A 25020-nucleotide genomic window follows, 5' to 3' on the forward strand; every position below is an offset into this window, starting at 1 on the left:
TTTCTAGTCATACTTTTATAAATAAATATTTAGAGGGATTTTCCTGTCAATAAACTAGAAATATTTGGCAATGTCAAAACATTTCAGAAAAATTTTATTTCTCACATTGCTGCTTCCATCCCAGACCATGGCCTTCTCAGAACTTCTTCAACATATGGGAAATTTTGGAAGATACCAAATTATGCTTGTCTTTTCAATTTTATCATTAACGGTACCTTTGACCACTCACAACTTAGTGGAAAACTTTTCTGGGGCCATTCCTGCTCACCGTTGCTATATCCATCTCCTTGACAACATCACATCTGAAAGCAAGCTTCCTGAGAACCTAACCACGGAGGCCCTCCTGAGAATTTCCATCCCGATGGGCGTAAACAATGAGCAGGAGCAATGCCTTCGGTTCCATCAAGCCCAGTGGCAACTTTTAAACTCCAGTGATTTGGCCATAAGTACTATTGAGCTCGAGACAGAAGCATGCTTGGATGGTTGGATCTATGACCAAAGTATATTTACCTCCACTATTGTAACCCAGGTATGAAATAATGCAAAAAGTCACCAATCAGTAATTTTCCATTTATAAGACTACTAAAGGCCCAATGCACAGATTCGTGCACTGGTGGGGTCCCTCAGCCTGGCCTGTGCCCTCTCGCAATCCGGGACCCCTCAGGGGATGTCAGACTGCCGGTTTTGGCCTGATCCCTGCAGGCCAAGGAGCCTGTGGGGATCGGGCAGAAGGCCGGGGAGGAGCCAGAGCCCAGGCCAGGCACCACACCACTCCTGCTCATCCCGGCCCCGCTGAGCTTGCCACTGCTGCTGCCACTTGGTAGTGCTGCCGCGGAGGCGGGAGAGGCTCACGCCCATTGGTCAGCTGAGTGGTGTTCCAGTTGTGGGAGTGCACTGACCACCAGGGGGCAGCTCCTACGTTGAGTGTCTGCCCCCTGGTGGTCAGTCCACATCATAGCCACCAGTTGACCAGTCGTTTGGTTGCTTAGGCCAGTGGTTGGCAAACTCATTAGTCAACAGAGACAAATATCAACAGTACGATGATTGAAATTTCTTTTGAGAGCAAAATTTTTTAAACTTAAACTTCTTCTAACGCCACTTCTTCAAAATAGACTCGCCCAGGCCGTGGTATTTTGTGGAAGAGCCACACTCAAGGGGCCAAAGAGCCACATGTGGCTGGTGAGCCGCAGTTTGTTGACCACAGGCTTAGGCTTTTATATATATAGATATTAAATGTTTTTATGATGTATTTAGGCTTAAGATATGTCACCCAGATAACAAAAACACTTAAATATGTAAAGGACAAGAAAAGTGGAACATGTGCTAAAGTGTTATCACTCAGGGACTGTATTAGTTTTTTAGTCTATCATAGTAGAGAAGAGTCATTTTGGGAGGCAGGCACACCAATGTTTAAGTCCCCACTTTGGCAATTACTTGCATGCGATCTTAAGCAGATAAATTAACATTTCCAAAGCAAAAAATAAAACATTACCTAATAAGGATGTCAAAATTATTAAATTTAAAACCATGCAAAAGATTTGAGAGCTCAATATGTTATTAAAAAGCTCAATAGAAGAAAATATTTAGTAAATTTTACATTAATCCTTTGGGTTAGCTATGCTTCACATTTTATGAACAGGCAACTGAATCTCAGGTAGGCAGTATAAACTGTCCCTTTGAAAACAATTGGTAAGTGGTTTTCATCAATTATATCTAACTTGGTATAACATGCAGATTCAAAATTTAAAAAAAAAACACATCATTTTTGTCAAGATAACTGAATGCTGACAAGTATTATGGAAATTAAGAAGAGTTCGTAAAGAAATTTTACTTTCCTAAGATTTTCAGAGGATATAAAAGATTATTTGTTCATCATAAATTCTACTTTTTCCCACAGTTCTAGTTTATCAATGCCATTGTTAAAATATGTTTCCAAATTTAAACTTTATCCATTAATGTTACCGAGCCTATAATTTACCTCCATTCCTTGGGGAATTCTGTTGATTTAGTGCATATACACTTGACAAAGTATTTTTCATTAGAATACTGTTTCTTTTTATTATTTCCTTTTTGTTTGATTTTTAATTTTATTTTCCAATGACAATTTATATTCATATTATTTTGTATTAGATTCAGGTGTACAGAATAGTGGTTAGACAATCATATGCTTCACAGTTTTCCTCCAAGTATTTCTAGTACCCACCTGGCACCATACACAGTTATTACAATACTATTGACTATTTTCCCTATGCTGTACCTTACACTGCCAAGAATATTTTGTAACTCCAAATGTGTACTTCTTAACCCCTTCATTTTTTCCCAGTCTCACTAACTGCCTTCCCTCTGGCAACCATCAGTCTGCTCTCAGTATCTATGAGTCTGTTTTAATTTTGCTTGTTCATTTATTTTGTTATTTAGATTCTACATATAAGTAATAATATGGTATTTGTCTTTCTCTGACTGACTTATTTCAGTTAGTGTAATACCTTACAATTCCATCCATACTGTCACAAATGTTAAGATTTCATTCTTTTTAATAGTCAAGTAATAATTCCACTTTTTTATCCACTTGTCCATCGATGGGATTTTGGGTTGATTCCATATCTTGGCTATTGTAAATAACACTGCAAAGAACACATAGGTGCATATGTTCTTTTGGATTAGTGTTTTAAAGGTTTCTTCAGATATATTTCCAGAATTGGAGTTGCTGGGTTATAAAGCAGGTCCATTTTTAATTTTTTTATTAACCTCCATAGCAGCTGCATTTGTGAGATACCAGATAACCTAACAGCAATTTTCAACCTTTTGCATCTAATAGCACACATAAAATAATTACTAAAATTTGCATCACACCAAGAAATATATTTTTGCTGACCTGACAAAAAATAGGTATAATTTTGATTCCTTCACACTGTACAGCTATTGTGGTGTTGGCTGTTGTCATTTTTTAATGACAATCTAAAGGAAAAGAGGTCAGTGCCCTGATAAATAGTCTGGTATTGCATGTTTGATTGCTGTTTACCCTATTATAACCTCCTTTTCTTTCTTCTTAAAGAAGTCCCTTTATGTTTTTGTTTTGTTTTGTAATACTGGTTTAGTCATAATAAACTCCTTTAGCTCTTTCTTGTCTGGGAAGCTCTATAATTCTCCTTCAATTTTAAATGATAGCCTTTCTGTGCAGGGTAGTCTTGGTTGTAGGTCCTTGCTTTTCATTACTTTGAATATTTTATGTCAATCCCTTTGAATGTTTCTGTTGAGAAATCAATTGGCAGTCTTATACAAGCTCCTTGTAGGTAACTATCTTTCTTTTGCTGTTTTAAATATTCTCTTTGTCTTTAACCTTTTCCATTTTAATTATGGTATGTCTTGGTGTGGGCCTCTTTGGGTTCATCTTGTTTTGGACTCTGTGCTTCATGTACTTGTGTGTCTTTTTCCTTCACCATAATAGGAAAGTATTCAATTATTATTCTCCTCATAGGTTCTCAATCCCATGTTCTCTCTCTTCTCTTTCTGGAACTCCTGTGATGCAGAAGTTGTTACATTTGATGCTGTTTCAGAGGTCCTTTGAACTAACTTCCTTCCTTTCTTCCTACCTTTCTTTCTTTTTCTCTTTCTTTTTCTTCCTTCCTTCCTTCCTTATTTATTTTGCTGCTCTGACTGGGCATTTTCTGTTTCCTTATCTTCCAAATCACTGATTCAATCATTTGCTTCATGTCATATGCTATTGATTTCTTTTAGTGTAGTATTCATTTCAGCTATTGTATTCTTCATTTTTGACTGGTTCTTTTTTAGGATTTTTATGTCCTCTTTTATGCTTGCTATCTCTTTGTTTATGTCCTTACTGAATTTATCCGTTCTTATCCCAAGTTCCTTGAGCATTCTTATAACCATTGTTTTGAACTCTGTAGCTAGTACATGGTTTGCCTCCATTTCATTTAGTTCTTTTTCTGGAGATTTCTCCTGTTCTTTCATTTGGGACATCTTTCTTTGTCTCCCAATTTTGGCAACCCTTTTGTGTCTTCACCTTTCCTACCAATCTTGATGTGTCTTCTTTAAATCTGTGGTTTTAAGCCTTCTATTAAGCTAGCATTCAGTTGACTATTCAGATGATTGTCCTAAAATTTAGTTGTAATTCTGATTTGGTCCTAGGAGGAGATGTGTGTGGCTTCCACCTACTCCACTGCCACCTTGGATCTACTAATTATTTCTTTCATCTTTTCATTCAAAATTTCAGATTTCTAGTATAAGAAATAAATGAAACTTCTTGAAATATAAAATAATCTATTGTAAATATCCATTTGAATGCCTCAAAAACACCTTGATCTAATGTATTTTCCCACTAGAATTTGCTGCTCAATGTTGCACATCTCAAAAATGTAAACTTTAAACATTACTTATTCAGATCACATATCTGGGGCCATAATTCATTTTTTCTTCCCTTCATCTTTTTGATCAAAATTTTAATCTTATTATAAAACTTACATGAGTGTCTAAATTGATATTTCCACTTCTAATGCTATCAAACCAGTCAAAATCACTTTATTTTTACTCCCCTATATTCTCCAGTGATATGTTTTAAACACTACCACAAATTTTTTTTTCCTAAACAGAAATCCAATCATGCTATAGTACTTAAACATATCAATTATTTGTCTTAGTCATTATCTGTATTCCAGTAAATAATTTGAATGATCTGAAATATAAGATCTCTCCATTTTAATATCATCTTACAATTATTTGCTCTCCAGAAATTCTCCCTGTAATTACTGGCAACTCTTATGAATGGAATGAAATCCAATGGCATAAAATAGAGTTGAATCCTTTTTGCCTAATGAACACTTATGATGCTCACCCTTTCCCCACAATCTTTCCATCCTTTTCATATTGGCATCAAGTTTTAGATTACACTTTTCCACAAAAACAATTCCTGTCCTTTCAGATTATTTTAGTTCCTCCATTAACATATCACTTTAATATTTCACTTTTATTCTCATCTCCATTAATCTTAGTATGTGTTCCATATCTCTTTGCCCTCCATAGTTTCTCAAATCTTTAACAAAGCATGTATTAGCTCCTCATAGCACTTAGAACAAAATGAGCATTTATGAAATGTACTTATACTATATTATAAAGTACTTTGCAACTTCTAAATATATTTGAAGCATACATCTCCCATTTTTCAAGTACAGATCATCAAAATGATTTGTTATCTCATACTAAATAATTTTATAACTTGCACATTCAGTTTCATATTGTTTGTGACATTTCATCTATCTCATTCTCTTTTTTTCAGTGGAATTTAGTATGTAAATCAAAGTCACTCAAATTATGGTCACAGTCCATATATATGGCAGGATACATGTTGGGATCTCCTCTAGGTGGCTATATTTCTGACAAGTAAGTCTCATATTTTGATTCATAAGTGACCCAAGATATATAATGCATATATTCTCTAAGATTACAACATTTAAGGCTGAAGACCTAGAAAGTGACAAAAGCAGCCTTATTAAGAAAGTAGATATTCTACATAGTTGCAGCCTGGATATAGGCTAAATGCCAAATAGTGTTGAATAAGTCCATCATTTGAAAGGGAAGGCTTCAGATTTAGTTTGGGTTGCTTTTGAATCAAATTCTAGGATGATTTATGTGCAACGTTTTATTTGGGATGGGATCGAAGGAGGCATGAAGAGGTAAGTGGGGAAAGGAAGGAAAGTGACATAATACAGGCAGTCCTCGGGTTACGTCGGACTCGACATATGTCGTTTCGTGGTTACATCGCCATCTCCCATTTATTTATAAAAAAAAAATTCTGTCATTTCAGCGTATGTACATATGTGCTTTATGTTTTTCATTATTTACTGTATTTACCGTAAGTAAAGGTCAGGAATTGTTATCTTTCTTTTAAATTTTTGTTACTGTTTCACGTCATTACTGCTGTGTATGAGCTCCATGTGAATGACGTAGGTGCTTATGTAGGTGGGTTCCGACTTACAGCGAAAATCGCGTTACATCACCCTGTCACGCCATAGGAACGGATCTCCGACGTAACCCGAGGACCTGCTGTATTACTGAGCAGGTTACCATATGGCAGTGGTCGGCAAACCGCGGCTCGTGAGCCACATGTGGCTCTTTGGCCCCTTGAGTGTGGCTCTTCCACAAAATACCACGGCCTGGGCGAGTCTATTTTGAAGAAATGGTGTTAGAAGAAGTTTACGTTTAAAAAATTTGGCTCTCAAAAGAAATTTCAATCGTTGTACTGTTGATATTTGGCTCTGTTGACTAATGAGTTTGCCGACCACGGCCATATGGGAACCTGAGGATCAATCGCTTTGTGGTCTTCTGGGAAATGGTTAGCATGCCTCAGAGTAGTGCCACCTATAAAGTAAAGAAGATCATATACAGCATATCCTGGCACTTAGAATCTTCCCTGTGCCAAACAACTTCATTACTGTGGTCAGAGAAAGCTCTTTGGCATCGGAAACAGCTGCTTGGCCTCAGAAGACATTTAAAGGTATGAGAACATTGAGTAATAACGTGATTGGCAAGGCACCAGTATCATCTGCTACAGTATCACAAAGACTATGACGGTTACGTTTAGCTAATAATTCAAGAAGTAAAATTAATGGTGTAATGCTAAAAATAACAAAGAGGTTTTAGAGGGAGATTCACTGCAAATAAAGTAGAAAATAAATTAGTTGGATCAAGTGCGTAGAGGAAAATTTTGTACAAAAATCAAGATTTTGAAATGATTTTAACTCCACCATGTTAAGGAATTTAGATAGTACGTTTATACAGCAAAACATACTTGAGTTACTGGCATTTTTTAGACATAATAGAAATGTTTAGAAAAACACTGTGCAAATAACTGGTTAGTCAGAACGTGATAAATGAATATATATGATACCCTTATAAGTAAAAAAATAGAGGATTTATGGAGGATGGTGAAGGAGATATTATGACCTGATAGTTATTCAGAAGGTAGGGGAAACTTTATGAATTAGATTTGTTTGAGAAGAGTCAATCCAATGAACCATCACTAAAAACTATTATTTTCCATACATAACTAAAGACTGACATTTCTATGATGTGTAAAAACTATTCTGATGACACAGAACTTATTCTTTCGGGAAAGGGTCTATTTATTAGAATTTCTCCATACAATGGGATACCTATCATGAGGAAAAAAAAGAGCACAGAAGAGCCATCATCTTCCAAGCTGGACATTCTCAGAATAATTCATACAATTATACAATGGTATATAGACTTTTATTTTTTAGATTATTTGCTCATTTTACTCGTTTCCTCTTAGATTTGGCCGGAAACCTGCGTTGTTGGCTTCTTCCCTGTTGTCTGCACTACTGGGCACTGGTTCCATTTTTGCCCCAACCTTCCCAATTTACTGTACAATTCGATTTCTTTTGTCAATGTCAATGGGAACCATATACGCCACTAGTCTTGCACTCCGTAAGTTTGACTTTTTTTTGTCTTCTCTTACCTAATTTTGTCATGTTTCTAGCACACTTTATAAGACTTATGTCAATGCATTTTCTTTAAGTTATAGAATGGCTGCCATCTAATGTCACACCCATGATCATAACAATAAGGTCTCTGGCTCTAAGCGCTGGACAGACGGTACTGGCTGGACTGGCTTATGTCTTCCGAGACTGGCGCATGCTACAATTGTCCATTTCTGTGCCTTACTTTGTCTTTTTCCTATCCGTATGGTATGTAGACTTTTGTTTGTTTCCCTTGTGAAGATTGGGCATGAAAGCTTTTAAATAAATATGGACTGCTGGTCACTCTGCATTTCCTTATGGGAATAAGAAAAAAAATGCAGAAGAGGACTCAATAGATAAATCTTAGAAGTTCAAGGAATACATTAAATTAATTAATGTAAGCAATTAACACTATAAATTTTCTTAGGTTCACACACACATTACTATCAATGTCAAGGAAATAATTAATAGGGAGTATGTTTGTTAGAGAAAAACAAAACTAGAATTAATTGATGACAATAATATGGAGAAATTAAAGCTTGCAAGAGATATGATGGAACCCCATTAAGGTTGAGGTAGGGGGATCTTTACTGTCTGAAGCTGGCAGTAGTTCCTGTGATTTAAAAAAAAAATGGGGACAATAGCTTATGGGGCATCAGAGACATCTGTCTCTTTTTAAAAAAAAAAAAATCCAAAAATCAGAAATGCTGTTTTTAAATCTAAAAGTAATATAAATATAAAATATCGAAGATAAAATTTAAAAAATAAATTAAGTTAAATGCTGAGAAAGAAAAATAACCTGAGTTCCTTCCAAATTGGAGAGGCATCATGTTCTCATAATCCCACTACAACTGAATGGAATCTAGGTCTCTTTGAAGTCTTATTTTGGATTGACCTCCTCTCCCATTTCAATGTCTCTGCCTTACTTCATAAAGGTGGACATCAGAGTCTGCCCGTTGGTTGATTATATCTGGCAAGCTGGAAAAAGCACTCAAAGTAATGAAGAAAGTAGCCCATATAAATGGGAAGAAAGATGTTGACGAGATTCTGAATATTGAGGTAAGGAAAAAAGTAATAGGAATGTCTTAAAATGTTTTCTTTATCAAGGCAAACTCAATATAAATAAACTGTACCACAACAATGAAAGCAAAAACAAACAAACCACAGTAACCAAAAATGAACGTAAATATAGACAAAGATATTGAGTTTTTTTTTTTTTTTGACCAAGCAATTAATCCTCTTAGAAAAGAGCAACAAAAAAGTCACTGCTGGAGATAGCCTGGGCTGATAGGATATTGTATGTGACAAGAAGATAATGTTATATAGACTTATGAAAAATGAAAGCATGGAAGTTATTCATGAGTTCAGAAAAGCTCCCTTAGAAATTAGATGATATAAGTGGTATTACCCCAATACCTTTCATTATTCCCTGTTAGATTTTAGAGGACCTGTCCTCTCAAATATCTTTGTGCACTATGGTTTTGATTTAAAGGGACAAATTAGAAAAACCTAGCCCAATGGCAAAGGTACTAAAGATTCTTTACTAAAGGAAAAGCTCTATTAATCACTTTTCAACATGGATTGATAACTGAATAACTGATTACAAGGCTAGCAGTCTATGATGATTGAATAATATGATTCTAAATAGTAATAGCCTATATTTCAGTATCATAGTGAATACATTAAATGCAGAGTGTAACTCAAATGGGTAAGCCATAGGCATTCTTCATGAGAAGGATTACGTGTTGTTGTTTTCACAATTAGACTTGATTCCAACACATAAAGTTATTGTAGCACAAAAAGTAAAAACTTGAAGAAGTCCACTGTTTTCTTCCTTCTCCTCATAGTAGTACTGATGTATGACACTTTCTGGATATTTAAAGAAAAATAGATTACAGAGACCTGAAAGATTGCGGCTAGCAGGATGAAGGTGAGTGAGGGGATGAAAGGAGAGTGTGTGCATGTGTGTAGTGTCTATGTATGAGTGAGTGAGGGACAGTTAAATCTGGCAGGAGCAGCAGGGGCTGGCAGACCAGGCTCTCTTGGACAGGGAGAGACTACCACCACTGCAGGCACTCCCTGGACTCTGGGACTTGGAAACAGAGCCCACACCATCTTGAAGGGGAGAGCAACCTCTTCTAGGAACTCATCAGCACCACCACCCAGACAGGCCTTGGATACTGACCGCGACCTGGCAGCCACTCCAGCCAAAATCCTGCTGCCCCACCCACAGACCCGTGGACCCTGGGACCTCCACCTCCAAAAGGGCACAGCTCCCGCAGCAGTAAGTGCAACCTCCCCGCTCCCCAGCAGCAGACCTCCGACACCACAGTTGAATGTGTCCAGCACGCAGGCCTCCTGGGCACACCACTCCAACGGCAACTCTTGGGTTACACTGTGAGCCCCTGTTGGGTACGATTTTGTACAGACAAGGGTGCACTGCCCCTCAGTAGACATTCTGAATTCCCTCCTCCTGAATAACTTCCAAAAGACACCCAGCTATACTTCAGCGCCAGGGCCCCTCAGAGTGCAACAGAGCTCTGCGCCAGCAAACACACAGCCACAGTCATGTGTTTCCAGTGCAAAGGCCCCCTGAGCCCATCGATCCACAGGGCACTCTTGGGAGCTGTTGTGAGCCCACACTGGGTGCAATCTTGGACAAACAGAGATGCACTCCCCCAGCAGTAGAAATTCTGAATTCACTCATCCTGGATACCTGCCCACAGACACCTCGATTGCATGGCTTCAGTGCCAGGGCCCTTCAGAGTACATCAGTGCACCATGTTGGCAAATGCACCGTGGATGCCCCTGTGAGCCACCACTGGGAGTGTGTGTATCCAACCACTGATGCAACAGCAAAAAACTGAGTCTTCCCACACCACAGCTGCAGGACTCTGGACACTACAGTTGTGTGTTTTTCCAGCATGCCCACCGCTCCATGGGCAGCTCTTAGGCACTGCTGTGAACCCCCGCTGGGTGCACACTTACACAAACAGGGGCGCACTGCTGGGCTGTAGAAACTCTGAATTCCCTCTCCCAGGATATCTGCCCACAGACACCTCGATCATGTGTCTTCAGCACCAGCACCCTTCAGAGTGTGTCAGTACACCCTACTGGCAAATGCACTGTGGGTGCCCCTGTGAGCTGCCACTGGGGGCACACATGATTTCAACCAAGGGTGCAAGACAGCAAAAATTTCTACTGCTGGGGGAGTGTGTCTCTGTTTGTCCAAGATTGCACCCATTGGGGGCTCACAGCAGCTCCCAAAAGTGTCCTGTGGATCGATGGGCTCAGGGGGCCTTTGCACTGGAAACACACGACTGTGGCTGGGTGTTTGCTGGTGCAGAGCTCTGTTGCACTCTGAGGGGCCCTGAGGCAGAAGCAAAACCTGAGTCTTCCCACCCCACAGCTATAGAACTCTGGACACCACAGTCATGTCTCTCCAGACCATAGGCCTCCTGAGCCCCACCACCCCAACAGACGGTTCCTGGGTGCCACTGTGCATCCCTGCTGGGCACACATGATTTCAACCAAGGGCGCAAGACAGCAAAAATTGGGACACCCCCCTCCACGGCTGCTCACTTCTAGACACTGCAGTTGTGCCTTTCCAGCTCACAGGCCTACATCAAATAGCTCAAGTAGGGAGCTATGCTAGATTACTAAGCCCAGGAGACATAAGAGATCACACCAGTAGCACTATTCCCAAAAAAACCTGGGTAGCAAAGCAATCGGATCTACAATTAAAACATTACAGCAAAACATGGGAAGACAAAAAAGTAATCCCCAACGGAAAGAAAAAGAGGAATCACCAGAAATGGAGTTAAATGAAACTGAGGCAAGTAACATGTCAGAGAAAGAATTCAGAATAATGGTTTTAAGAATGCTCAAACATCTGGATGACAAATACACACAACTCAGGAGAATTATAAGGAGCTGAATGAGAATGTTGCCAACATGAAAAGGAACCAAGAGGAAATGAAGAACAACATAGCTGCAATAAAGAACACAATGTAAAGCTTAAAGAGTAGACTAGAAAAGGCTGAGGACCGCATCAGCAAATTAGAAGACAGGGTAGGAAAAAAACACCAAAATCACAGCAGCAACTGGAAAGAAAATTTAAAAAGCAAGAGGAGAGCCTAAGGGAGCTTTGGGACAACACAAAACAAAACAACATTCACATAATAGGGGTACCAGAATGAGAGGAAGAGAAACAAGGAATAGAAAACCTGTTTGAAGAAATAATGACAGAAAACCTCCCTGATATTGGCAAGAAAAAAACTATGCAAGTCCAAGAAGCACATAGGGTCCCAAACAAGATGAACCCCAAAAGACTGACACATCATAATTAAATTGGCAATCACCAATGGCAAAGTAATAATCTTAAAGGCTTCCAGAGAGAGACAGAAAGTTACCTACAAGGGATCTCCTATGAGAATTTCAACTGATTTCTCAACAGAAACACACCAGGCCAGAAGGGAATGGGATGAAACATACAAAGTGATACAAAGCAAGGGACTGAATCCAAGAATACTATACCCAGCAAGGCTATCATTCAAAATTGAAGGTGGAATCAGGAGCTTCACAGACAAAAAAAGGGCTAAGAGAGTTTATTACCACCAAGCCAGCAATGCAAGAAATACTAAAGGATCTGCTGTAAAAAGAAGAAACAGAAAGGCAAGAAGAAACATAAACATTAAGAATAAAAATGATGACAAACAAGTACTTATCAATAATAACATTAAATGTAAATGGATTAAATGCTCCAATCAAAAGACATAGGCTAGCTAAATGGATAAAAAAACATGACCCATATATTTGCTGTCTGCAAGAAACCCACCTCAGAACAAAGGATTCACACAGACTGAGAGTGAAGGGATGGAAAAAAATTTTTCAGACAAATAGAAATGAGAAAAAAGCTGGGATTGTGATACTTATATCTGATAAAATAGATCTCAAAGTAAAGGCCATAACAAGAGATGAGGAAGGCCACTGCATAATACTAAAGGGAGCAATTCAACAAGAAGATATAACCCTGGTAAACATATATGCATCCAATACAGGAGCACCCAAATACATAAAACAACTTTTGGAAGATATCAAGGGATAGATCTATAGCAATACAGTCATAGTAGGGGACTTTAATACCCCATTGACACCACTGGATAAATCCTCTAAACAAAAAATCAGCAGAGAAACAGAAATCCTAAATTACTCACTAGATCAGATGGACTTAATTGACATCTTCAGAATATTTCACCGCAAAGCTACCGAATATACATTCTTCTCCAGTGCACATGGGACATTTTCAAAGATAGACCACATCTTAGGACACAGGCAAAGTCTCTTTAAATTCAAGAGGATAAAAATCATAACAAGCATCTTTTCAGATCACAATGGCATAAAACTAGAAATCAACTACAATAAAAACAATGAAAAAAGATCAAACACTTGGAGGCTACATAGCAGGCTATTAAAAAATGATTGGGTTACTAAGAGATCAAAGAAGAAATAAAAAGCATCCTGGAAACAAATGACAATGAAAACACAACAATCCAAAATCTATGGGACACAATAAAAGCAGTCCTGAGAGGGAAGTTCATAGCTCTACAGGCCTACCTCAACAAAACAAAACAAAACAAAACAAAACAAAACAAAAAAACAACAAGAAAAACTGGTAATAAATTATCTAACCTTGCAACTTAAAGAATTAGAAAGAGAGCAACAAGAAAATCCCACAGTATCCAGAAGGAAGGAAATTATAAAGATCAGAGCAAAAATGAAGAACATAGAGATAAAAAAAAAAAAGATCAATAAAATCAAGAGCTGGTTCTTTGAAAGGATAAACAAGATTGATGAACCTGCCGAAACCAGTTTGGCTCAGTGGATAGTGCGTCGGCCTGTGGACTGAAGGGTCCCGGGTTCAATTCCAGTCAAGGGCATGTACCTTGGTTGCGGGCACATCCCCAGTGGGAGGTGTGCAGGAGGCAGCTGATCGATGTTTCTCTCTCATCAATGTTTCTAGCTCTCTATCCCTCTCCCTTCCTCTCTGTAAAATATCAATAAAATATATTAAAAAAAAATTGATGAACCTCTAGCCAGGCTCACCAAGAAACAAAGAGAGAGGACCCAAATAAAATCAGAAATGAAAGAGGTGAAGTAACAGCAGACCCCACTGATATACAAAGGATTGTAAAAAAAAGACTACGAACAACTCTACTCCAACAAACTAGACAACCTCGATGAAATGGACACATTCCTAGAAAAATATAAGCTTCCAAAACTCAATCAGGAAGAATCAAAAAACCTGAATAGGCCAATAACTACTGATGAAATTGAAACAGTAATCAAAAAGATTCCAGAATCAAAAAGCCCTAGACCAGATAGCTTCACAGGGAAGTTTTACCAAACATTCAAAGAAGAACTAAAAGCATTCCTTCTCAGACTATTCCAAAATATTCAAGAAGAAGGCACCCTTCCAAGCTCTTTCTTTGAAGCCAACATTACCCTAATCCCAAAACCAGATAAAGACACGACAAAGAAAGAGAATTACAGGCCAATATCCCTGATGAACATAGATGCTAAAATCCTCAACAAAATTCTAGCAAACCAGATCCAGCATTACATTAGAAAGATCATGCACCATGACCAAGTGGGATTTATTCCAGGGATGCAAGTCTGGTACAATATCCACAACTCAATAAACGTGATACAACACATAAACAAACTGAGAGAGAAAAAAATCACAATCAACTGATGCAGAAAAGGCATTTGACAAAGTCCAACACCCTTTTCTGATAAAAACACTCAGCAAAGTGGCAATAGAAGGATCACACCTCAACATAATAAAAGACTTATATGACAGACCTACAGCCAACATCATACTCAATGGGCAAAAATTAAAACCATTTCCCTTAAGAACAGGAACAAGACAGGGATGCCTGCTTTCACCACTCCTGTTCAACATAGTACTGGAAGTGCTAGCCAAAGCAATCAGACAAGAAGAAATAAAAGGCATTCAAATTGGAAAAGAAGAAGTAAAATTGTCATTATTTTCAGATGACATGATACTGTACATAGAAAACCCTAAAGACTCCATCAAAAATTGTTAGACTTAATAAATGAATTTGGCAATGTAGCAGGCTACAAAATTAACGCCAAGAAATCTATGGCATTTTTATACACCAATAGTGAACTTACAGAAAGAGATATTAAAAAAAAAACAATCAATTTACCATTGCACAAAAAAAATTAAGATACCTAGGAATAAACTTAACTATCAAGGTAAAAGACCTCTACTCAGAAAACTACAGGATGTTGAAAAGAGAGATAGAGGAAGACATAAACATGGAAGAACATACCGTGTTCATGGATTGCTAGAATTAACATCATTAAAATGTCTATACTACCCAAAGCAATCTATAGATTCAATGCACTCCCCATTAAAATACCAAGAGCACATTTCACAGATCTAGAAAGAACACTCCAAAAATTTATCTAGAATAAAAAAAGACCCCAAATAGCTGCAGCAATTGTGAGAAAGAAGAACAAAGCAGGAGGGATCTCAATACCAGATATCAACATGTATTACAAAGCCACTGTTCTCAAAACAGCCTGGAACTGGCACAAGAACAGACATACAGACCAATGGAATAGAATAGAGAACCCAAAAATCAACCCAAACACTATGCTCAATTAATATTTGACAAAGAAGGCAAGAACATACAATGGAGTCAAGATAGTATCTTCAATAAATGGTGCTGGGAAATTTGGTCAGACACATGCAAAAAAAATGAAACAGACCACCAACTTACACCATACCCAAAAATAAACTGAAAATGGATAAAGGACTTAAACGTAAGATGGGAAACAATAAAATATTAGAGAAATCCACAGGCAGCAAAATCCCAGATATATACAGAAGCAATATATTCACCGACACAGCTCCTAGGGCAATATAAACTAAAGAGAAAATAAACAAATGGGACTACATAAAAATAAAAAGCTTCTTCACAGCAAAAGAAACCATCAACAAAACAACAAGAAAACCCACTGCATGGGAGAACATATTTGCCAATGTTATCTCCGATAAGGGTTTAATCTCCAACATTTACAGGGAACTCATACAACTTAACAAAAGGAAGACAAACAACCCAATCAAAAAATGGGCAACAGACCTAAATAATTTTTGAAAGAAGACAGAAGGAAGGCCAAGAGACATATGAAAACCTGCTCAAAGTCACTAATCATCAGAGAGATGCAAATCAAAACGACAATGAGGTACCATCTCACACCTGTCAGAAGGGCTATCATCAACAAAGCAACAAACTACAAGTGCTGGCGAGAATGCAGAGAAAAAGGAACCCCCGTGCACTGCTGGTGGGAATGCACACTGGTGCAGTCACTGTGGAGAACAGTAGTTTCCTCAAAAACTAAAAATGGAACTCCCATTTGACCCAGTGATCCCACTTCTAGGAATACATTCCAAGAAACTAGAAACACCAATCAGAAAGGATATATGCACCCCTATGTTCATAGCAGCACAATTTACAATAGCTAAGATTTGTAATCAGCCTAAGTGCCCATCAGCAGAAGAGTGGATTAAAAAACTTTGGCACATCTACACAACACTAAGCTGCTGTAAAAAGGAAGGAACTCCTACCATTTGCAACAGCATGGATGGAGCTGGAGAGCATTATGCTTAGTGAAATAAGTCTGTCAGAGAAAGATAAATATCACATAATCTCACTCATTTGTAGATTAAATGAACAATATAAACCAATGAACAAAAACAGATCTAGAGACAGAGAAGCATCGATCAGATGCTCAAACCTCAGAGGGAAGGTAGGGGAGGGTAGGGGTAAGGGGGAGAGATCAACCAAAGGACTTGTATGCAGGCATATAAGCATAAGTGATGGATGCAGACAACAGAGGGTGAGGGTGAGGGTGAGGGCAGGATTAGGGGGGTGGAGGGACAATGGGGGAATAAGAACACATTTGTAATACCTTAATCAATAAAGAAAAAAAATAAGTCAGACCCCCCTGCCCCCGCAAAAAAATAGATTAAAACTGCATCAATGAACTAAGACTTGGAAGTATTCCTAATTCATAAAGAAATAGCCCTGGAATATACACATATGACTAGTTCTGCTGAAAGACTCACAAATACATGAAATACTATAACACACAGTGATAAAATGATATTAACAGGAGCTATTTAAAGTTGTATAAGGTTCAACATGCTTTGTTACTTAACCTCATTCAGTCTTACTCCTACCCCCTTAGAGCAGAAGTAATATTAATAATTGCTTAACTTTCACATTGGATTTGTACATTTTCAAGTGACATAAAAAGTTCAAAATAATTTATAATGTATAAGATGGCAATGCACAATTTCAAGTGTAAGAACACATTTCTTTAGCAAAGAAATTATACTTCTTTTGTTCTCGAGTAGGATTATAAAATCATGTGGAGGAGAATATAAACTATATCATGAAGACTTCCTGCGATCCCCCCTTTTTTTTCTTTTCCAATTAATGCTTTTCAATATGTTTCAAATTCCTTTCACTTTGAAGGTTTTACAATCTGCAATGAGAGAAGAACTCGCTTTCCTCAAACGTAGTTCCAAGAAAATAAAGGTCATGGAAAGTCCCATCGTGTGCAAGACAATCTTCCTGCTGTATTTCCTGAGGTTTGTCTTTTCTCTTCATTTTGTGACTTTTAGATAACAATTTCTAGAACCATGCCTTCTGCCTAGTGTATTGGTCAGATCAAGAAACTCAGTTTCCTTTGGGAGGTAAAGCAGAAATATATGTAATTTAAAACGTAAAAAATAAAATCAGAGGGTTAGTGTTTGAAAGGATGTGTGTTTTGTAGAGTTTTGTGGGAAAATAAAGTTCCAGAAACCTTGGTGTAGAAGTCTGATCATAAGATTCTAATACAGAGTAGTTGACAGCTCAGTTCAAGTGAGAAGACCAACTTCATTTACATTGGAATCCACATTCCATTTCCTAGGGGATCCCAGTACTGTATTTTAAGTCACAGGACTATGCTCACCTTCTTGCTAAAATACTCACTACCTTTGACTTTTATAGTATCTATAATTTTCATAAGCATGTGTATCCACAATGAAAATACAATAAATATTCAAAATGTAGGTATTTTTAAGTGTCCATTCATTTTTTATTCTCTTTTACAGATTTTGTTCAATTTTCTTCGTTTATGGAGTGTTGACTGATTTAAAAAATTTAGGGAGCAATATGTTCTTGTCTCAGGCTCTCCTTGGAGCTGTGGACTTCCCATCAAAATGTCTTTCTTTCCTTGCAATAAAGTTCCTTAAACGGCGGCCTTCAATCGCTTCTGTCCTTTTCTTGGGTGGATTTTGTATCTTAATCAATATATTCGTGCCCAAAGGTGAGAATGGAAGTTTCCAGAAAAATGTTTGTTGAATGTTGATAGTGTTATCTAAAAAGTGTGTTTGTGTTTAATGTACTGACCCAATTCATGTGTGGACAATAACTTCATTGCAGCATGGTGGCATGGTCTAGGTATGTTAACATCAAGGTAATAATAATAAAACATCAGAGTTTAATATATATTTGTATTTAATTTTAGAAATATCTATATATAAATATTATTTGATACTATATAAACTATATTATGTAAATAGGCTACAATATAGAATAAATTAGATCATAAATATAGTTGTAGATTATACTAGTAAATATAGTTGATATAAAGTACAATTTCTTTTTTTTTTTTATCCTCACCTGAGATGAGGTATTTTCCCATTGAGTTTTAGTCAGAGTAGAAGAGAGAGGGAAAGACAAGAGAGAAATATTGATGTGAGAGAAACACATTGATTGTTTGTTTCCTGCATGAACCCTGACCAGGGCCCAGGCTGGGAAAGAGCCTGCAACCTGGATACGTGCCCTTGACTGTAATCAAACTTGGGACCCTTCGGTCCACAGGCCAATGCTCTATTCACTGAGCCAAACTGGCTAGGGTGAATTGATTTATTTATATAAATTGATGTATTATAAACTGTAATTGAATTATATATCTGAATTGATACATTACATAATTAACATTAATTTAATTAATATGTCTATTATATATTCAAACATAAATCTTACATTTATTTATCTTCAACAAACATTTATTTATTATTCTCAACATCACAGATTTTTTATAGGGCTGGATCCTGATAAAAATAATGAATAAAATATGTTTTCTGCTATGGAAAAACTTACTTTGTGGAAATGTTTAAAAGCATCTTTAGCCTGGCTGGTTTGGCTCAATGGATACACCATCAGACTGCCGACTGAATGGTCCCGGGTTTGATTCTGGTCAAGGACAAGTGCCCAGGTTGCAGGCTCAATCCCCAGTTGGGGGCATGCAGGAGGCAGCCAATCAATGATTCTCTCTCATCATTGATGTTTCTATCTCTCTCTCCCTCCCTGAAATCAATACATTTAAAAAATAATAATACTGTAAAAAAAAAAAAAAGCATCATTAAATGTATTGGCCAATGACAAAAGGAGATTTTTTTTCTGGGTTATTATGGAAACACTGGTCTTGTTTTCCCACCAGTGACATAGTAGAGATCCCATGTGGAAAAGAGAAGACAAATCAGCACAGCATATGGAATGGTCAGCATATGAGAGAATGTGAGGACCAGTCAAGCAGGAGCTCTAGTTTTCCCACTTGGCAGTTGGTAGAATTTTTATTCCATTCACTGAAATTTAAAGACAAGAGAAGCAGGCTAGGGGAATGGATGCCTTTGGGTTATACAATTTATCATCCCAACTGAAGCACACTTGAGTGTGAAAAGGAAATACAATTAATAATTATGCAAGTTCAAAAGGAGTAAATTAAAACGGTCCTGGTCAAATTGAAATGTGTAAAGGATAAGAAAGGATTCCAGTAACAGTAACAAGCAGCAGTGAAATAGGTAATTGAAGTTAATAGTTTGGAGAATATATTCGAGTTTCCTAGAAAATAACAATGAAAATTATTTTTAAAGTAAGATCAGAATCCATGTTCAAGATGCATGTGTGTGTGTGTGTATAGGAGCTTTTTCTTTAAGACTAGAAAATTATATACATATATAATATACATTATATACTATACAAAATATGATGTATGACATATGGCATATGATATATAAAGTATTTTTATTTATATATGTACATAATTTTCTACATATGTTCTAAATGATGAGAAATTTAGCAGTTGGAACAGAGACATTATAAACAATATCAAAATCTTTAATAATTCAAGAAGAAATACAATCAAGAGCACAATGGAGCCAAAACTGGTTTGGCTCAGTGGATAGAGCGTCAGCCTGCGGACTGAAGGGTCCCAGGTTCGATTTCGGTCAAGGGCATGTGGCTTGGTTGTGGGCACATCCCCAGTGGGAGGTGTGCAGGAGGCAGCCGATTGATGTTTCTCTCTCATCGATGTTTCTGACTATCTATCACTCTTCCTTCCTCTCTGTAAAAAATCAATAAAATATATTTTTAAAAAAAAAGAGCACAATGGAAGGGCTGGTATTGAAGATCAAGGATAATAATGGAAGAAAGCATTTTCTTATTTTTTTTCTGATAACAAAATGGTGAATTATATACCTGGTGGAAGGGAAATTAGTGTGTCTTTTGGTGTTTAGAATCTGGTTAAGTATTTAAATTTTAACCGAGATAAATGGAAACTCAGGTTTCAGGCTCTTGAGAGGAAATATTTAAACACTTTGCATGTAACACAAGGATTTATTTCATGTTAATATCTTTGAGTTTACAGAAGTCCCCATTACATTTTTGTCGTTCAGGAAAACCTACAGTCATTGGACTTTTTTGAAATCTAACCTAATTTTCTCAATGGTTTGAGAACTCAAATATATTATCAATTAAGTATAGAAACCACTCACCTTTTAATCCCTTATCTTTGCAAATACAAATGGCACTAAAAGACATATGGTACTTTCAGAAGCATCACACTTAACTGAGGTTCCCTGGGAGAAATTCTTGTATCTCTTATGTCTATCCAAAGTCAAACAGAATTCTCATTCCTTAGAAGCCCTTCAATTACATTCATATTATATGCAAATTCATTAGTAGCAGTTTATCTGGAGTTCTAGAGAGAATTTTAAAGTGGCTTCAAATTCTGACTCCAAGAATATAATATTGGAAAATGAAGCAATATAACAATCTCAGAACAAGGGAAAATTATAATCTCATAACTGTAGAAAAGACTGAAAAATATCACATATTTCCTATCCCACATATGTTGTTTTTCTAATCATCATCATTAACTTTGTCATCCTCATTCTGGACTGAACAAAATAATTATATATACCAGTTTAACAATGATGTAAAATATTAGACTCTTACTAAAAATCAATAAAAATATTCTTATTTATGTTACATATACTCATTAAAAGGTGGGCCATTACAAATAATCAACAGTAGATGAGGTTATAAGTGCCAGGTAATTTATGTGCTTCATCATATTGACTTAGGCACTCTAATGATATTCACTTAACCTCACAGACATGCCTTTCATACGCCTTGGACTTGCAATGTTGGGAAAAGGATTTGTGGCAGTATCCTTCAGCATTGGTATGATCTATAATCATGAACTCATACCCACAGGGCTCAGGTAAGCCACTGAACTCTCCTTACTAAGACTGAAATTGAGAGTTTCCTAGAATTAGCTAGATACTTAAGTCAAAATGAAGTCTGTACTCAAAGGAACGTCAACTAATTTCCATGGTGATTTAAAATCCACCCTTGGGCCCTGACCATTGTGTTCAGTGGTTAGAGCATCAGTCTGAGCACTGAAGGGTCTTGGGTTTGATTCCCGGTCAAGGGCACGTACTTGGGTTGCAGGTTGATCCCCAGCCAGTCGGGGCTCTTGCAGGAGGCAACCAGTTGATGTGTCTCTCTCATATATATATATATATATATATATATATATATATATATACACACATACATACATATCTCCTTCCTTCCCTTCCATTCTCTCTAAAAAGCAATGGGGGAAAAAATATCCTCGGCTAAGGGTTAAAAAAAAAAAAAGTAAAAACCACCCTTGGCAAACTGTTGGTTACCCAAGGTTAGTCTAGAATATTTTCTCAAAATTCTGATATTTTTAAAAGTAATCATAACTACTTGTCCCCAGAGATTTTCCATTGAATCCCTCTCATCTCCACAAACACATTCATAAAAAAACCTACTAAGCTTTCTTGCCAGGCTATGATCTTATTCACTAGATGATTTCAATCCCACCCTGCCTTTGTCTTACACAGCTAAATTTTTCCATTAATGTTCAATCCCATAGACACAGTTAAATACTTTTGAATTTTGGCTCTGAATTTAAACTATAACATGATTTAAACTGAATCATTACTAGAAAACTATATCTGGTCATTGTAACATCCTAATCACTAAAAAGGTTTCACAATATATCATAAACCAGAGCAATGCAAGTTTTATGGGATTTCAGACTCAATGTCATACTCAATCACCATGTAAAACCTCTACCCATTTTTTGTTTGTTATTCCTCACTGGAGGATAATTTTTCCACTGATTTTTAGAGAGAGTGGATTGGAGCGGGGAGGAGAGACAGAGAGAAAGAGAGAAACATTGATGTATGACAGACACAACCTGCAACCCAGGTATGTGCCCTTAAGTGGGAATTGAACCCGTAATCCTTTGTTGCATGGGCCGATGCTCCAACTACTGAGAAACACAGGCCAGGACCCTACCCATTTTTTTATTGTTAGAGATCTATCTAATCTTTTTAAAAGTGAATGTGAATACACTAAATATTTAATGGACTCTGTATGAAACTCATGATAATCTCTTAACAGAATTGATAATTCATAGATAAAAGGAATAATATTCTCTTGAGATAACAAATATTCCAAAGTGGAAGCATTTCAAAATCATTGACAAAGACAGGGTCACAAAGTAATTTATCTGTAGTATAAAAGGCACATAATTATATATGTGATATAACTAACATTTTAGTGTACCTACTCTCAAAAGGCATATAGTTCATTAAATAAAACACATTTCTATACAAAAAGAGGAGGAGAAGGAAGAAAAAAAGGAAAAGAAGAAATGGAGAGGACTAGAGAGCAAGAGGAGGAAGAGGAACAAACAGAAGAGAATAAGAAGATTTAAGAAATTTCTATGAACTAGACATAAATATGGGCCCTTGACAATAAGTCCATTAACACATAAAACAGGGCTTTCCTCCATAGACCTATTTTATTAGTAGTCAGTGACAATAAATAAGAAAATATAAATAACAAAGAAATGCCACCTTTACATACATGGTCTAAAGGAAATTAACAGTGTTTTTCATTAGACCAAGAATGAGGGATGGGTGAATCCGCAAGAGGGGTTAGAGTAGGCCTCATTCTTTCTGGATAAACATTCAAACTGTGATCCAAAAGCTGCATGTAAAGTTAGCTAAAATAAACAAACAAACAAACTTCTACCACATGTTGTCTAGAAACTCAAAGGCCAGTGTAATTGAAATTTAACATTTAAGGGGAGAAACACTATCATGAGCACCAAAGTTGGCAACATGGTAATGACCACAGTAAGGCATTTAGATTTCATTTTCAGGCCCAGGAGAATCCCTGAAGCACTATAAAGTAGAAAACAAAAGTAATTGCAAATTATAACTATTTATCTTGTCTTTACTTACAAGATACCATACACATACTTTAAACCAACAGAACCCAGTGAGAGAAATATGACCTTGTGTTCAAGTTATCAAGAAAGGCTTAACAAACAAGTCTCCAAGAGAAGACAAAGATTTATTTAAACAATGTTTTCTTATTCTCAAGGTCCAGAGTAGAGGGTGGAATTATATTCATGTCTGGTCTGGCTGCATCTCTGAGCACTCTAGTATTAATCACAAGGCAGTATTTTGAACCCTTGCCAACGATTCTGTATGGAACTTCCCCCATCATGGCTGCCATCTGTGTCTACTTCCTACCAGAGACTTTAAACCTTCCACTTCCAGACACCATACAGGATGTAGAAAGAAGGTAAGAAATAGGGAATACTTTGTTTGTTAGCTTTTCTTTTATAAATCAGTTTTTTTTAATCATATGATGAACTGGAAAAGAATAAAATAACATTTTCAACATAGTTGAAAAATCCCAGTATAAGCGATGATATGGTGAATATTGATTTCAGTAGTCAAATATTTGACATTGAACCTGGTTGGCCCTGTGACTCATCATAACCATTTGAATGTGCTAGAAGTGAAGTTGTACTAGCTCTAGGTCTGAACCTTAAAGAAGCTGAGAGCTGGATTTTCAGTCAGAATTCCTGGAAATTTGCCCTAGCCAGTTTGGCTCCATGGATAAAGCGAAGGGTCCTGGTTTCGATTCTGGTCAGGGGTGCATACCTCAGTTGCAGGCTCCTCTTCATCCAGGGCCCTGGTTGGGGCTCATGCAGGAGGCAACCAATCGATGTGCTTCTCTCACATTGATATTTCTCTCTGTCTTTCCAACTCTTTTCCTTCCACTCTCTCTAAAAATAAATGGAAAAATATCCTTGGGTGAGAATTTAAAAAAGAATTCCTGAAAATTTAACACAGGGGTTTTGGCTCCAGAATCTCTTCTGGTAATGGCATTATTTTTTTCCTCCAAAAATAGGACCCCAAGGCAAGGAATCATGACACTGTTCTTGGGAGTACATCTGTGCAACTTACTTGGGTTTTTTTTTCAGCTTCTCAGCACTTATCAGTGTGAGATGATGATGAGGATGGTTTATAACTGCCCAATGAAGTACAAATAAGTTGTATTGTTACTTATTTTCCACCATATCCAACACTTACAATGAATTCTGCCATCCCTGTTTCTTTCATTTCAGACACAAAAACTATAAGAAAACAAGTACCAAGGAAGAAGAGAGCAATGACCTCCAGGACACCACAGAGTGTTAATACTGTCCTTGGACTGCGTCCATGAAATCAAGAGCTTGTTCACATTCATCCTCCTTAGAGCAAACACTGAGATATGTCCTTATTATTTCAATTCATGACCCACTCTTTGTGGCTTGGAAGAGCATTTAGGATTTCCTCAAGTGCACATGAGGAAAACCTCTGGATTTAAAACCAGGGAACACTAGCTCCAATTCATGGGCAGTAACTTACTAATCATTAAACACTAAGCAAGTGTGTGTCTCCTCAAGGCTTGTTGCTTCCCTTGAAGTGGGATATTGAGATCTGCCCTTGTTACCTTACAAGGTTATTGTAAGGTTATTCACCTTACAAGACAGTGTGAATAAAGCATATAAAATAATTTCAAAATATAAAAATTAGAAAATGTTACTGTAAAGAATAAAATGTTTCAGTCACCTCAAACTGTTTGTTTTTGACATTTTGTTTGAGAGTTTTTGTTTTTTATAGAACCATCTACTATTTCTTGTCATGCAAACCAAATTTCATATATTAGCTACATTTCCCTGTCTGCAAATCAAAATTTATTTCTGAAAGCAC

At 37.0% G+C, this 25020-nt stretch overlaps 1 protein-coding gene across 1 annotated transcript; it reads left to right on the plus strand.

The window, feature by feature from the left end:
- Nucleotides 1–127: 127 nt before the first annotated feature.
- Nucleotides 128–24465, plus strand: LOC308236654 (solute carrier family 22 member 22-like; the record flags this gene model as incomplete). Its single annotated transcript, XM_080646542.1, has 10 exons — nt 128–529; nt 5294–5397; nt 7310–7464; nt 7556–7724; nt 8432–8555; nt 17069–17184; nt 17692–17906; nt 21041–21149; nt 23357–23560; nt 24393–24465. The coding sequence occupies 10 exons, from the start codon at nt 128–130 to the stop codon at nt 24463–24465; spliced, it is 1671 nt and encodes a 556-aa protein (XP_080502668.1).
- Between the last annotated feature and the right edge of the window lie 555 nt (nt 24466–25020).

This window comes from Plecotus auritus (genome assembly GCF_963455305.1).
Source record: "Plecotus auritus genome assembly, chromosome: 11".
NCBI lineage: Eukaryota > Metazoa > Chordata > Mammalia > Chiroptera > Vespertilionidae > Plecotus > Plecotus auritus.